General features: G+C 45.6%; 1 protein-coding gene across 2 annotated transcripts in view; it reads right to left on the minus strand.

Annotated features, from left to right (window-relative positions):
* Positions 1 to 10275, minus strand: part of JPH2 (junctophilin 2) — a 64722-nt gene extending 54447 nt beyond the window's left edge. Inside the window, exon 1 of one of the 2 annotated variants that reach the window (XR_012018619.1) lies at positions 9116 to 10275. Coding sequence is in view for 1 of the 2 variants with exons in the window: in XM_072801102.1 (XP_072657203.1) it covers positions 9116 to 9494 (379 nt within the window). In the remaining variant the exon portion in view is untranslated. The remainder of the gene's footprint in view (positions 1 to 9115) is intronic. The other variant, XM_072801102.1, reaches the window with a different exon arrangement.
* Positions 10276 to 16185: the final 5910 nt, after the last annotated feature.

Genomic DNA, 16185 nt, shown 5'->3' on the forward strand with positions numbered 1-16185 from the left:
GCTACAAGATGGTGGCCCAAGCCTATATTCTCACCCATAACATTGCAATAAACTCACTAATTTGTTTCCCTGCTTCTACTCTTTCTCTACCACCTCTTCTCTCCCCAACAGTCTCTCAACACAGTTGCAAAAGGAATCCCTTTTATCAAGGTCAGATCACGTCACTCTGATAGGCCTTACTCTTTTCGGAATAAAAGCCAGAGTCTTAAAATGATATACAAGAACCTGCATCAACTGCCTGCTCTTCACACCTTCCTGGTAGGAACAGAGTATAGGTGATATTGTGCCCTTCTCTGCATGTCTCTATCAAGCGCCTGTATTGTAAGGTTGTCCTGTCATCAACAATATGAAATTTGATCACCTTGTTAAGATGGTAGCCATAAAGGATTCAAATTTAAATTAAAAAAAATCACAGGGACATTTGGGTAGCTCAGTTGGTTGAGAATCCGACTCTTGGTTTCAGCTCAGGTCGTGATCTCAGGGTTGTGAGTTCTAGCCCTGCATCAGGCTATGGTGCTCAGCGTAGATCTGCTTGGGACTCTCTCCCTTCCCTTCTGCCCCTCCTGCCTCTCTCTGAAATAAATAAATAAATATTTTTTAAAAAATACAATAATAAAATAAAAAGTCAGAGGAGCACCTAGTTGCTCAGTCAGTTGAGCATCTGACTCTTGACTTTGGCTCAGGTCATGATCTTGGGGTCCTGGGACTGAGCCCCATGTCAGGCTCTGCACTCAGCAGGGAGTCTGCATGAGGGTTCTTCCTCTCCCTCTGCCCCTCCCCCTGCTCCTGCTTGCTCACTTTCTCTCTCTAAAATAAATAGATAAATCTTTTAAAAAATAAAAGTAATAAAAACATTGTACATGCCAAACAGAGCATTTCCTGCAGGCTGTATGCAGCCCATAAGCCTTGGTATGGCTCCCACTTTACACTGTCCATATGACGGTCGGCAGCATGTGCTTGAATGCTTCCACACACAGGTGCTCTCTACTTGCCTAGAGGGTTATTTATTTTTTTTAATTTTTTATTTATTTATGATAGTCACACACACACACACACAGAGAGAGAGAGAGAGAGGCAGAGACACAGGCAGAGGGAGAAGCAGGCTCCATGCACCGGGAGCCCGATGTGGGATTCGATCCCGGGTCTCCAGGATCGCGCCCTGGGCCAAAGGCAGGCGCCAAACCGCTGCGCCACCCAGGGATCCCCTCTACTTGCCTAGAGGGAAGGGGGTTCTGGAGTTCCTACAGCCCCTGGATCATTCTATGAATTTTGCCAGGTGGGTCTGGGCCTGTCAACTCTCAGTTACAGAGGAATGAGTAGGGGTCCTGGATGCTTCACTTGTGACCAGACCTTACTGTCTACCTACTCTGTGGCTCTGGCTTCAGAAGAGATAGGTGAGAACAAGGACAGCCCTCTGGTCTATGGCAAGAAGCAACATCGTCCTGCTCAGCCTGCACCCCAGCTTCAACCAGAGCCCTCAGAAAATGAGGCTTAACATTCCTCACAAGGGTGTGGCAGCAAGGGCTGATCCAGGGAACAGCTGCTGGGGACACAGAATTAGCAGTCTCTGGAAATAAGCAAGCTTGATGAATCCCAAGTGCCTGGCCTTGGACAGGAGCATGTGTGCAGAGATTTGGCCAACTGGACACATGTATCACAAAAAGCAAGGCTGCAGAGAAGGAAGACTGTGTCCACTTCCCTGTCTTGCTGAGGGTCTGCTCTGCTCCCCTGGGGTCCCAGATAAAGTCAGGAAGCTGCCATGACAGCAACTCAGCTGGCTGTCATGCTGGCCCCCTGGCTGTGAACTAGGACATGAGATTTTCAAGATGAGGTTAAATTATGCTGATTCTACATTCGAAAGGGAATCGTGCCTGGCGTGAGTTCCATCTACACTGGCAGGACTCAAGGCAGGACTAATCAAATCAAAGTCTTAGCTTATTAACTGCTCCAAAGTCAAAAGGTAGTTTCTGTGCTGAAATGGTCTCCCCAAAACAGCTTTGTTTCAGGCCATCCTGAATTAGTTCACCCTCTGACTGTGAAGGAAATGCAGAAAGGAGAACCGCTTCAGCACTTTCTATGTGCCAGGCATTATGCTGAGTGCTTTTTATGTATTATCTCATTTCATTGCATCAACCATATTTTGAAGGAGATTTTGACATCTCTAATGGAAAAAAGGAAACAGGAGCTCAGAGGGGTTACATGTGTACCCACATTCATAGAATTAAGAAGTGGCACAGCTGGAATTTGAACCCAGATCTGGCTGCTGTAAGCCGTAAGTGCTAAGTACCACGTGCCTCTTTTCATACTGTGAGACTCTTTTAGGATTTCCACACTTGATTTTTAATAGCAATTAAGAAATTTTAAATTAAAAGATGTTCCTTTTAAATCCAAAAGAGAACCAGAAAAATCCCACTAGAACTAAGAAATTAATTTAGCAGTGTAAAAAGATCCAAAATCAATGTACAAAATAATTGCATTTCTATAACCTAGCAATGAACAATTGGAAAAATGAAATTTAAAATTCCATTTACAGTATCATTTTAAAAACTTGTGAATTTTATTCAACAAAAAATGTGCAAAATACTGAAAACTCCAAAGCATTTCTAAGTGAAATTAAAGAACCTAAAATAGGGATATATATATATATACCATGTCCATGGACTGGAAGGTTCATTGTTATTAAGTTGTCCATTCTCTGAAAATTGATAAATGGGTCTAATACATTATTAATCAAATTCCCATCAGGCATTTTAGTAGAAATCAATAAGCTGATTTTATAATGTATATGGAAATGGAAATGACCAAAAGAACCCAGTCTTAAACAAGAAGAGCAAAGTTGGAGGACTTTCTCTGATTTTAAAATTTACTATAAAGCTCTAATGACAAATGCAGTGTGATATTAGCATAAAGGTGGGCAAACAGATCAATAGAAAAGATATTCCTTTGGAGAACGAATGAATGAGTTAACAAATGAATGAATGCAAGAATGAATAAAGTTGCTTCAAGGAATACATGTCCCAGGGTCAGATAATGTGACACTAGGTATTGCCCAGGCCCCTGGGTGGCAAATTCATTTTGCTCCCATGTTCAGATCTGTTGGGCTAAAATGAGCTTAAGTTATCAACTTTGGGTAAGAGAAAATTGGATCCAAAGAGGAGAAGTTTGGGTTTTTGACTCAATTGTCATAAAGATAAAAATGCCATCTTTTCAGCATGTAATAATAATAATAGCACTAACCACATGTTAAATTTTGTTCTAAGTGCTTTACTGTATCAGGGCATCATTTAATTCTCTCAACAATATAGAATAAAAGAAAAATAGTAAGTACCGCACATTTAGAAAGAAAATATTATTTTGTGATAATTTATTTCACTTTTACATTTCTGTGTGTATGTACAGAATTACAATGTGAAATATCTAATTTACAGCGGGTTGCAACCACAAAGATTTGAACGCCACAAGTAAGAAGCCTGAATGTAATGCATGTAAGATTCTTAGCACAAAGCCTGGTGTAAAGACATGATGAGTGGTAGAGGCAGTTGTGACCATTGTCAAGGTCTGCCTCATGAGCATCAACCTGTGTCATTGCTCAGGGCTCTGCACTTGATTTAATGCTCTGCTGTCATTAACTTGAAATTCTTAATGATTTGGAAGAGGGGGTCCTACATCTTCATTTTGTACTGAGTTTCACAAATTATGTAGCCAGTCGTATTTTGTATAGATGTTTATTACTTATTAAAATATTACACTATGAACTATTTTTTTAATATTTTTATTTATTTATTTGAGAGAGAGGGACAGAGTGGATGAGAGGGAGAGGGAGAGAGAATCTAAAGCCAACTCCACACTGAGCACAGAGCCCAATGCAAAGCTTGATCCCACAATTGTGAGATCATGACCTGAGCTGAAACCAAGAGTCAGATGTTTAACCAACTGAGCCACCCAGGCACCCTATATACTATGAACTATTTAATTATCATTTATTACCATCAAATTCTGTCTCTGCCTCTTACTAGTCAGAGGACTGTGAGAAAGAATACAGCATATAAATCATCTGACTCCTTTGCCTTGTCTATAAAAATAGGAGTAATAACAGTATTTCCTCATAAGCTTATTGTGAAGGTTTAAATAATACAACATGTTCCATGTCAAGAGCAGCACCTGGCACATAGTATATACATGAAAAATTAACTATTATTATTATTATCAACTTTATGAACAAAGTTAACTTTGGGCCTGGTTTTGTGGTTGTGGTTTTTTTTTGGGAGGTGTTGTTTTGTTTTTGTTTTTGTTTTTGTTTTTGTTTTTGTTTTTGTTTTGAGAGAGAATAAGAGAGCAGGGGGTGGGCAGAGGGAGAGAGAGAGAATCTTAAGCAGGCTAATTCCCAGCACGGAACCTGACTCGTGTCTTGGTCTCACCATCCCAGGATCATGACCTGAGCTGAAATCAAGAGTCAGACGCTTAAACGACTGAGCCACCCAAGCACCCCCTGGGCCTGGTTTTTCCATTGCAGATTTGAGGGAAGGAATTACTGACTAGAAGAGTGCTTCTGGAACTTAGCACCAGATTACTTTGAGAATCTGATGGTTATCTGAGGAAAAACACAGACAGTCCATGTACATATGCACACATATTGCCTGCGTGCTGATGGGCCTCTGAGGCCAAGGGGGTGGTGGTGCAGGTCAAGGACCTCGGAAAGCAAAGATTGCTCGTGGCCCTTCCTGGAGTCTGTGGGTCTCTGGGGTGGGAATAGCTAGGCAGCCAAAGGAGCATTACTGCTTAAGGCTGGGGTATATGCTTGCTTTGGCACTTTAAGCCAGCAGCTATTTTTAGTTTTGCTATATATGGCCAGGGAGGAAGAGGGCTACAGGGTGGGGAGGGGGAAGGGGTACCAGGAGACTTATAGCAGGGTTTGGGAGCCAGAGCTCCTTGTCTCAATACCTTCCTCTCCTCCCCAGGCCCTAGAAGAGAGCTGGAGAGTTTAATGAACCTCCCGCCGCCGAAGTGACAGGCGAAGTGACAGGCGTGGAGGAGAGGGAGAGTTTGTGGAGGTGGGGGTGGCCACAGCTTTGATGAAGATGTCACATCAAGTCACTTTAGAACAGTGATTTTCAAACTTTTTTGATCACGAACTGCAGTAAGAAATACATTTATGCACACATTGTGTAAGAAATACACAGTGTATGTAAACACAGGAGTTTTGATATGCACACACATTTCACATGTACCTACATCTTCAGCTGAATGAAAGTTTCAGGAAGCAATATTTTCTTATGCTCTGTGAAACACTCTGATTTTCCTATTCTGTTCTTTCATTTTTAAAAATGCAGGTCACGACCCACTGAACTGATTTTACCACCTATTAATGGGACAAGTCCTCCAGTTTAGAAAACTGCTGTTTCCTTTGGTTTAGAGGAGGCCATCACCTGGGACATTTGGCTGCAAGGTGAGGTGGGGCGTGGAGGAAATGGGACATATTGTCCCTTTAGTCAGTACTTCCTTAAACTGGGGCTAAGATGCAAGTTTCAGCTTTATCTCTTGGCTGGCAGCAAGTTCAAGACCTCCTGGCTTTTGTGCACTCCATTCTCTCAACCTGGAGCACGCATCCTCTACCCTTGTCACCTGGCTCGCTCCATACTTCAGAGCTGGGCTTGCCACTTTCTCCATGAAGCCTCCCTGAATGCCCAAGTCTGGTTAGTTGCCTGCCTCTTCCTTCCTCAGTCCCCAGGACTTTCCTGCCTAGCACCCAACACTCTAGAGTATGATTTCTTGTTAGAGTCTATGGAAGGTAGGGATCTTTTCCATTCTGTTCATTTCTACGCTCTTCCCGCCCAGTGCTATACTACTGGCTTCATAATAATCACTTAGTACATATTTATTGAGCAAATTAATGAAAGTTAATAGTAATGATAGCCACTATCACTTACTGAGTACCCGTTTTTCCCATGAGAAATCTTAGGAGAGATTAGCAGAAGTCCATTTTATTGGTGAGGAAACTAAGGCTCCGTGATATTAAATAATAGGATAGGCCAAGGTAATAACCCAGGGCTACCAGACTCCCAGCCGTCTCTAATCACAGGATCTTATTTGTCTACATTCTCTTCAGCACTACTCAGGATGGGGCAAAGGGCAGGTCCTTAACAAACCCTCAGGGAACTGATGACAGGTTGATTAAAGATATTTTCCGAAGCAGTGGCCACATCTAATTTTGGAGAGTTGCATCTCATATGTGGCTTGGGAGAGATCTGTGAGGTTTCCAGGGCCCCTGGATGTGGGACTGTCTCATTCGGAAGAAGAGTCTGGGCCTCTGACAAACCAGAGGAGCAGGTCTTTCAGTTACCTGGCCTGAAGAACTCCTGCACGCACCCAGAATCAAACCCAGAGCTCTACAAAACCTACGTGATCTGGCTCACACCCACAGCTCCATTGTCAGCCCCTTCCTCTTCCCTTCATCCACTCTATTCCTGCCACCTTGGGATTCCTGCTGCTCCTCAAACATGCCATGTCCAGTTCTGCCTCAGGACCTTTATGACTGCCATTCCCTCTGCCTGGAAATCATCACTCCCTCCTGACTCTTCCCATCCTGCTTCGTAGACCATGCTATCCAAAACATCAACCTCGGGCAGCCCAGGTGGCTCAGTGGCTTAGTGCCACCTTCAGTCCGGGGTGTGGTCCTAGAGACCCGGGATCAAGTCCCACGTCAGGCTCCCTGCATGGAATGGAGCCTGCTTCTCCCTCTGCCTGTGTCTGTGCCTCTCTCTCTCTCTCTCTCTCTCTGTGTGTGTGTGTGTGTGTGTGTGTGTGTCTCATGAATAAATAAATAAAATTAAAAAAAAAAAACCACCAACCTCTTCCTTCTCCATTTTTTTTATACCTTTGCTTGCTCATGGCCCTGGCTACTGGAACTTGCTGTAGGATGGTACCTGACACATAGTTGGTACTCCATAATATTGGTTGCATGAATGAATGAGTGAATGAATAGGTTTTCCCCCTTTAAGACATGTGGGAAATCAGTCCATAGTTTCCCAGAAATGTGTTTCTCTAGGACTCGCACCCAGGCCCCCAACACACACCTCTTGATTTGGAGAGAGGAAAGAGGGAAGGAAGGAACATTTGCATACTGTGTACCAGTAGGTAGGTAGGTAACTGACACCCAACAAGCATTCGAGGATCATCTCCATGTTATAGCCAGAGAAACCAGGGCCTGCTCCCTACTCATCACCAATATCAGCGCAGTGTCCTACATAAACATCCAGTGAATGGAATTACACCGAATTAGGAAGCATGCAGCCAGAATTTGTCCTCAGCGCTGTCCAATTGTAGCCAGTGCTGTGTAGCTGCCACTGTACCCATAGAAACTCCAGGGACACAGCCTCATTAACATCCAGACACATCTGAGGGTGGGCCCGCACCAGACACGCACCAACAGGCAGCCCAGGCAGGAGCCCGTCCTACATCAGAGGCCTCTCTGTATATGCCCAGGGGCCTCAGCTTGAGCACAATTTCCACCCTAGGCTGGCTCGTGCTCCTTCCTGCTCCATCCCAAACCCACTCCCAGACTGCCCACTTCCTGCCCTCTGTCAGAAAAAGGGGAGACTAGTGACAAATAATAAACTATGAATGCCTTCTGACAGATGCTAAAATATTTTTTAAGTAGCTATCATTTTGATATCTGTGTCAGCTCCTCTTCCCAATGGGGCATGTTAAGGAGACTTCACAGAATTATCCTGAGCTGGAAGGAAACCGAATGACCATTTAACGCAGGAGTCAGCCAACTTTCCTGTAAATAGCTGAATAGCAAATATTATAGGCTTTGTGGGCCAAAAGGATGTTATGTGGGGATTTTCATATAATTTCCACATGTCACAAAGTCAAGTTCTACTTTTGGTCTTTTTCAAATGTTTCAAAATGCAAAACCACTCTCAGCTCACAAGCTGTACAAAAATAGGCAGCAGGCCAGTTTAGCAGGCTATCAATACTTTGCAAGTGCCTGATTTAAAGCAATGCTTCTTAAACTTTATGTATATAAAAATTTCCAGGGGGACTTGTTTAAAACAAATACCTAAGTCTACTCTTAGAGATTCTAATTCAGATTCAGGTCTAGTTGGGGCCCCTGAATTTGCATTTTTAACTGGTGGGCAGGTGGTGTTGATACCGCCTGTCTAGTGACTATATTTTGCACAGCACTAACATTCTAAAACCCATTCTGTGGATGAGGAAACTGAGGCCTGACTAAGTGATATGTGCAAAGTTGTGCCCAGTGGATGAGGTGACAATATTTTCTCTGTCACTTCCCATGCCTGTTTCACCACAGAAAATTCCTTTCCATCTCCTTAACCCACCAGGCACACTCATGCTTTTGAGCTTCTTACTCATTCCTCTCCGAAGCAATTTTCCCCAAAAGATCCAGCTAGATGTTACCTCTTCTAAAGCAGTCCCTGACCTCCTCAAATCTAACTTCTCTGCCACAGCTCTCTGTACCGACTCATGTATAATTGTCTACAGGCCTATCTTTGAAGCACTGGGCTGTACCTTATTCTTCTTTATATCTAACTCTTTTATAATACCTGGTAAATAGGAGGTACCACGGAACGATGGTACATCCAAAATGATGGATGGATGGATGGATAGGTGGGTGGATGGATGAGTGGGTGGATGGAAGGGTAGGTGCATGGGTGAATTGGTAGATGAGAGGGTAGATGGATGGGTGAATGAACGAATACTTCATGATCTATTGCTTGAAAATAATTTTCATGGTCAAATTGAGATTAGACCCAAGCTCCTCTAGAGCACAAGCCAGAGTATATTCCATGGCTGGTTGTAATCCTAGCATGCAAACAGTAGTAGTTAGGTTTTACTGAATGTGTGTTGAATGTGTATTTATATAGCAGGTCTTGTCCTAAACATTGCTTAATGGCCCTGTTATGGGCCCCACCTTTACTAACAAGGAAATAGATGCTGAGAGACGTAGGGCAGCTAGCCCAATGCCACACAGCAAGGAACATCCTGGCTCTTCTGATTCTGTGTCACATTGCCCCTCCCTCTTCCCACCCTCCACCAGTCTTCCTCACTCATCTGGCTCCTACTAGCTCTGCGGGCCCCGGGCTGGGCTCACCTCCATCTGCATAGGTCTCGGTGCCATAGCCGTCCTGCAGGCCATTGTTCCAAGTGCCCTCATACTTGGCACCGCTGCTGCTGCTCTGCCGGGTTCCGTAGCGTCCCTTGAAGCCGTGTGTCCACTCGCCCTTGTAGAGCCAGCGTCCCTTGGTCTCTATGCCCAGCCCATGCCGTTTGCCCTGGCTCCAGTATCCCTCGAAGGTGTTCCCACTGGGCCAGGTGTAGACGCCCGCCACTTCAAAGCCAAAGTTCCAGGAGCCGGAGTACTCACCCTGGCCCTTCGGGCCCGTGCACAGCCCATGTCCGTGGGCCTTCCCCCCTTCCCAGCCCCCGCAGTATGCCCCACCATCATCAAAGTCAAAGCGGCCCCCACTCATCTCATCGTAGCCCCTGACAGCCTCACCGTCCTCCAGCTTGGGGGAGAGAGGGCGATGGGGGCTGCCAGCGACACTCCACGCACACTCAGGGCTGGGCGCCCCTGACTCACCACTGTGCCCCGGGAGGGAGAAAGCAAGATGCCCCCAGAGGCTGAATGAGCCCGGGAGCCAAGTCAGCACTGGGTCGGCTGGTCAGTGCCATGCCCAGGAGGCCCCCACTCAACCAGCCAGAGGAAGGCTGCCAGTTGGGAAGGAAGCAGGAGGGAAAGATTCAAAGTCTCCATAGAGCGTCCCAAGTCTGGCTTCCCCGGAGTCAAAGGAAAACACGGTGTGATCCCTTTAAGAAGCACAGTGGAAGGGGTGGGGTGGAGGGGTCCCCAGCCTGTTTCAAAGAGGGGAAATTCCTCCTTGGTGACAGCCCCCAGCCTAAGGCTGAATTCCTGCAGCCGGCTGGCCCCCTTCTCCACCCAGTGGGTGTGCAGGGCTGTCGGTCTCCGGGCTGCTGCCCCGCCCCTCTCAATCCTGCCCTCCTCCTGGGACGGAAAGGTCAGTGTTGCCCTAACAAGGCCATTGGATCTCAGAAGCTGCTCCCAAAATAACCCCCCAGCCAGCCCAGCCTCCTTCAAAGCGGGAGGGGTGTTTCAAATTGGGCTGGTGCTTCAGACCCAGGGAGCAGCCGGAGGGGCGAAGGAGGGCAGCTGAGAACTAAGTGGAGGTAGCCGGGGCAATTGGGTGGCTTTTCTTCCCCTGGGTAGGAGCTCCCTTCCACGTTCAGGGTGTCCTGAGTCTGCAGGAGGAGAAGGGGCAGAGGGGCCAGGGAAGGGAGTGGGGAGGAGGACTAGCGGAACACCCAGTCCTGGAACACTCAAAATCCCCCAGAGTGTAGAGGTTGGCAAATCTCAGCCCCACCACCACTCACATGCCCTAACAGGACCTGGGGCTATACCCGCTGCCAGCCCCATAAAGGAATCCGGTGACCTAAAAAGAAAGGAACGGGCATGCTTTCACATATGCTTTTGAAAGTAGAGGAGGAACTCAGGAAGAGAAGTCAGGTTCTGGAAACAGAGTCTGGAAGATAGAGTGAACCTGAGTCCATCGCTCAAGCACAACCCCTGATCCCTCTCCACACCCCTGCGAAAACCCTGGAAAGATCCCACAGAAGGCACTGATGGCTCCCTTGCTCTCCTCTGAGACACAGGGTTGCTGGTTATTTGGAATGAGGCTGTCTCAGCCATACTCAAGGATCATGATTTTTAAAAAATATCCCTTTTCCAAGTTTCTCTTTTTCTCTGGTGTCCTCGGAGCCTGTGAGACCAGACTTGAGAAAGCTCTTGGGGCAGGATCAGGAGTGAAGGCCCTGGGTGGATTCCCAGCACTCAGGTTCCCACCAAACTTCAGTGAAAGGGACAAATAAATCTCTGTGACTTGAGGCTGTGGCCAGGACTAAGGATTGGAAATCCCAGCTGAGCCCAGGGTTAATAGTAGCATAGAGTAATTCTGGGAAAGGTAGGAGCCAGCAAGAACAGGAAGCTGTTGGGGCGCCTGAGTGGCTCAGTCAGTTGAGTGTCTGCCTTTGGCTTGGGTAGTGATCCCGGGGTGCTGGAATCGAGCCCCACATTGAGCCCCACATCGGGCTCTCTGCTCAGTGGGGAGCCTGCTTCTCCCCTCCCCCATTGCTCCCCCTGCTTGCACTTTCTTTCTCTCTCAAATAAATAAAATCTTAAAAAAAAAAAAAAAGAACAGGAAGCTGCTGGGGCTGGGGGGGGCAGAGACGGAGGGATACTTTGGAGGGGGAGGATAAGATAGAAATCACTAAAAAAGCAAGCACGGAAGGCACTTGAGGACTATTGGGCTGTGTTATTCGACTTCAGACTTCATCTGACATACTCCAAATCCCACAATGACTCAGGCTCCTTGAAGTCACTGCAGATTTGTTCTTGTTTCAGAAATGGACAGAAAATGTTCTCTCCCTTCATCCCAGTGGACTCCCAGTTCTTACTGGTTCCTTCGTCGTCAAGGCACCCCTCCTGGGTCCTTGCTTCACTCCCAGGCAGAAACACCCAGCCTCTGAGCTCACTGTCACTGGCTGTTTGCCGAGTGGACAGGCAGCAAGTAGCAGCGGATGAAGACTGCATCGTCTAGGTTTTGGTTCACCATCTAGCCAAGCGGACTGAACTGCTTACACAAATTCACTTCTAGGAATGCTTGGCTGCCGACCCCAGAGAGCTCTGGGTTTGCCACTTTCTCACCAAGGCCTCTGGAGAATCACATGTTTCTTTCCAGCTCTGCTCTCAAGGGGGAAGGAAAGAACATCTCTAAATGGAAGTTAAGAGGGGTTTGAATTACCCAAGTTCTATACTCTTTGCCATTAAATGTTGGGTAAATCACCATAATCCTATTCTAGGGCTGGGTGGCTGCTGTGTCTTCCTGAGCTGTTCCACCTGATAATTTTAGCCACTGTTTATCTGTGCAGCTCCCTACGGTGGTTCTTTACCAAGGGTGGGTGCTCTTAAGATTTAAATTCAACACCTGTTGAACTTAAAAACATAAACAGATTCCAGATTCCAGAGCACTCTGCCCCCAGCCAATGACTAAGAGTGTTCCCTGAAACGGCTTAGACAGTTGTATTCTTTTTAAAAGCTCCTCAGATGAATCTCATTCCTGGTTAAGGACCCCCTATATGTTTTCAAAATAAGAAACTGTTTCTTGGGGGCACCTGGGTGACTCAGTGGTTGAGCGTCTGCCTTTGGCTCAGGGCGTGATCCCGGGATCCTGGGATCAAGTCCCACATCGGGCGGGATCCCTGCAGGGGGCCTGCTTCTCCCTCTGCCTATGTCTCTGCCTCTCTCTCTCTCTCTCATGAAAAAATAAAATCTTTAAAAAAGCCAAAACTATTTCATAATAACATTTACATGTTCATGAATCTATTTACCATAGGCTATGTAGGATAGGTAGTTGTGGAGTTAGCTATGTGTTCACATCCAAGGTATGACCTTGGGCCAATACTTAATTTCCATGAGCCACAATTTCCTCAACTGAAAGTACTTACCTCAAAGGATTATTAGTATTCAGGATAAATTATCTTCCTTATATGGTTGGGTAACTTAATACTGTACAAAGGCTTAGAACACACTAAACACCTAATAAATATTAACTATTATTAATATTATCCTCACATGATAAGTTGCTCTTCAAACTAGAACGCATAATAAGATAGTTACCAAAGAGTTAAGTCAGAATCACCTCCCAAATGCTAAATACCTTGACACGGAAGCAGTCTTTCTCTTCACAATACATGGTTACTCAACATTGCCCTGTGGTTTTATCACTTTTTAAATTGACAGACTCTGTTATTGGTAAACGGACACTTTGATTTCTTAAAATCAAAATTTAGTTTAAGTAAATTTTTTGCCAAATTTGGTACTGGCTGTAGGCGACCAGTGCCGAGATTTTAGAGGAGCTCACTTTTTTGCCTCTCCCGTTAAACCAATTCCCGGGAAAGGGAGTCCTCTTGAGGCCATTTGGGCATTACAGCAGCTTTTCCTTAGGAAAACCCACTCCCTCAGACAGAGGGAATTTAATAAACTTGGAATTAATTCTAAATCACTTTTAAAGTTAGCTAGCTATTCCATTCTTGCTCTTTCCCAGGTCTTTTCTTCGTCTGTGGTTCTGTTATTTGATCAGAGAAGGAAGTCATTTGCTTCCTCTGTTTCTCATTGCTCAAGTGTGATCATTTCCTAGGGAGCCTGGAAGGGAGGGACCTGAAAAATCCAGAACAGAGGGGCATCTGGATGGCTCAGTGGTTGAGCATCTGCCTTTGGCTTAGGTCATGATCCCAGGGTCCTGGGATTGAGCCCTGCATGGAGCCTGTTTCTCCTTCTGCCTGCTGCTCCCCCTGCTTGTGCTCTCTCTCGGGCACGATCTCTCCCTCTCTGTGGCAAATAAGTAAAATCTTAAAAAAAAAAACAAAATCCAAAACAGAACAAGAGAGAAGGCCTGCACACAGAAACCCACTTGAGTCAACTTTTCCGCCACTGAAGACGCAGCTGAAGAAGCCCCACCTCCTTCGGACAAGTTTCCTGAGTTAGGTGCCTTCCCACATGCCAGCTCTTCCTCCGAACTGAGTTGTTTGAAGCAAGGATTATCGTCATTCTAAAAAATACGCATAAATGCAGTCTAAGTGCCTGGCGCGCCCCACTCCCCCTTGTATGCCCAGTGTGTGCACATAGTGGGTGTTCACCTTTCCTTCTCTGCACCATTTGGCAGCTTACAGCTCCTTTCTTAATTAAATGCTTTTTACCTTGACAGGACTGCTATCTTGATTCTGCTCCTGCCTCACTGGCTGCTCCTACCTAGGCTTTGGCTGGTTGGTCTTCATTCCGGGGACCTTTTTACTGTGGGAATGTTCCAGAGCTTGATCCTCTGTCTGGGTCTTTACCTACATTCACTTCCCAGGTGGTCTCCTCCAGTCTGACCTTTAAACATCATCCATATACTGACGGCTCCTTCATTTGTGTCTCCAACCCATACCTCCCTACTGATCTTCAGTACAGGTCTACCACCAACTCAATGTCACCACAGGGGTCTCAGAAGCACCTCAGACTTGCCAAAAGCAAAACCAGACTCCGGGATTCTCCTCCCATGTCTGCTCCTCCAGCCAATTCGCAGCTTCTGAAAACCTTTGGAGTCCTTAATTGCAGTTTTTCTCTCACACTCTGTATCTAATCCATCAGCAACTCCCCTCAGCTGTACTTCCAAAATCATTCGAGAATACTTTTTCTCTGCACTGCTAAGTGTCCAAGCCCCGGGAACCCACTGCCTGACTTACTGCCTCCTTACCTCCCCTTCTCCTGCTCTCCTCAATCCACACAGAGCAGCCAGTGCTTTTTTATAAAGGTCATTCTGATATGTCTTGCCTCTCCCCCAAATACCTAAATGCCCCTTACCTTATTCAGGAGTCACAGCCTTTAAAATGGCCTGAGAAGCCCTCCATGATCTGCCCTTGCCCTTGCCCCATGCTTCTCTGAGCTCACCTGCTTCAAGCCTCGTTGACATCTGTGCTATTCCATCTGTCAGGAATGCTCTTCCCCCCAGTAGCCACCAGGCTCACTCCCTCACTTTCTTCGGGTCTCAGCTCAAATGTCACTGACCTCATCACAGAAACTTCTCTGCCCCCAGCCCCAGCCCGTAGGATCTTGGAATCCTCCTCTCTCCACTGAGTACAAGGATGTCATTCTGCTTTCTGCTTGCTGCTCTTTTCCTAGCACCTAGTATGCTCTGCCTGGTGGTGTGGGCACTCCAGGAGTTATTTGCTGAGTAAATGGATGAATAAATGTTTCATGAATAGGTGATAAAGGCACATGTCAGGATGCTACTTTTCAAAACATCAGAGTAAAATTTCTCAATCCATAATCTGAATCCATCTCCCATGGTGCATTCAAGAGATTGGTTCAATAAATCACACAAAAGGTCACATGTTTGAGTGAGGGACACACACATAAAAGTTGGCCCAACTTGGTCTGAGCAGAGTAATTTTTAGCTTCAAGATTCATGTTTTGAGATTTTGACTGAAATGTAAATACTTAAAACTTATTCCCATGAATCTGGAATGCTTAGCTTTCATCCAAGTTTGGATTTCTTCAACAGGTTACTCAGTCACTGGAACTCTGTTCTTCTCAACTTTGTCCCAACACCTCTCCTTAAAATAATTTTGTTTGAAAGGAAGGCGTATCTTTCTTCATTCTCTGGAGACTGTTCTGTTAGCATACAGAATTAAGTAAATAACCAGACCACTGGACTGAAAAGCTAAAAAGGACTTTAAAGATTGAGGAACTTTAGGTAACACACTAAAGCCCAACTGCTCCACTCTCACCAGTATAAAAGGTGAAGCAAGATACTAGTTGTGGAGGAGTGGGTGTGGGTGGTAGGTGCCTTTACAGTAGAAACTCTAATGGCCTAATTAGTGGTTCTTTTTTTTTAAGATTTTATTTATTCATGAAAGACACAGAGAGAGAGAGAGAGAGAGGCAGACACAGGCAGAGGAAGAAGCAGGCTCCATGCAGGGAGCCCGATGTGGGACTTGATCCCGGATCTCCAGGATCACAACCTGGGCCAAAGTGGCGCTAAACCGCTGAGCCACCCCAGCTGCCCCCTAATTAGTGGTTCTTAAAGTGTAGTCTGGAAGTCTACTGTTTCAGGAGATCTGTGAGGTTGAAACTACCTTCGTGATATTAACACATTAGCTGCCTTTTTCATGCTCACCCCCCCACAAGTGTAGTTTTCTAGCGGTCACACGACACCCCATATTCACAAGAGGCTGAATGCAGAGGCAGATATGAGACCTATTTGTCTTCTATTAAGCCACACATTAAATTTGCAAAAATGTAAGACAAGCCACTCTTTTCACCAAATCTTTTTTGTTAATTTTTCAATTAGAAATGTTCACATGTAAGAAGACCATTATTTTTAAATCAATACATATTTTTTAAATTTCTTTGTTTTAATTTCTGATATGGTAAATATAAGTATAACCCACAAAAAACAAAAGCTCTTTGGCACCCTTAATTTGTAAATGTGTCATGAGACCAAAAGGTTTCACAATTGTTGCCTTAGGTATATGCAATAGCATTCCTTCTGTTAGCATCAAGAAATCTCTCAACTTCCAGTGCTGTGATGGCAAGGATTATGCTCC

The sequence above is a fragment of the Canis lupus genome, chromosome 26, assembly GCF_048164855.1.
Source record: "Canis lupus baileyi chromosome 26, mCanLup2.hap1, whole genome shotgun sequence".
Taxonomy (NCBI): domain Eukaryota; kingdom Metazoa; phylum Chordata; class Mammalia; order Carnivora; family Canidae; genus Canis; species Canis lupus.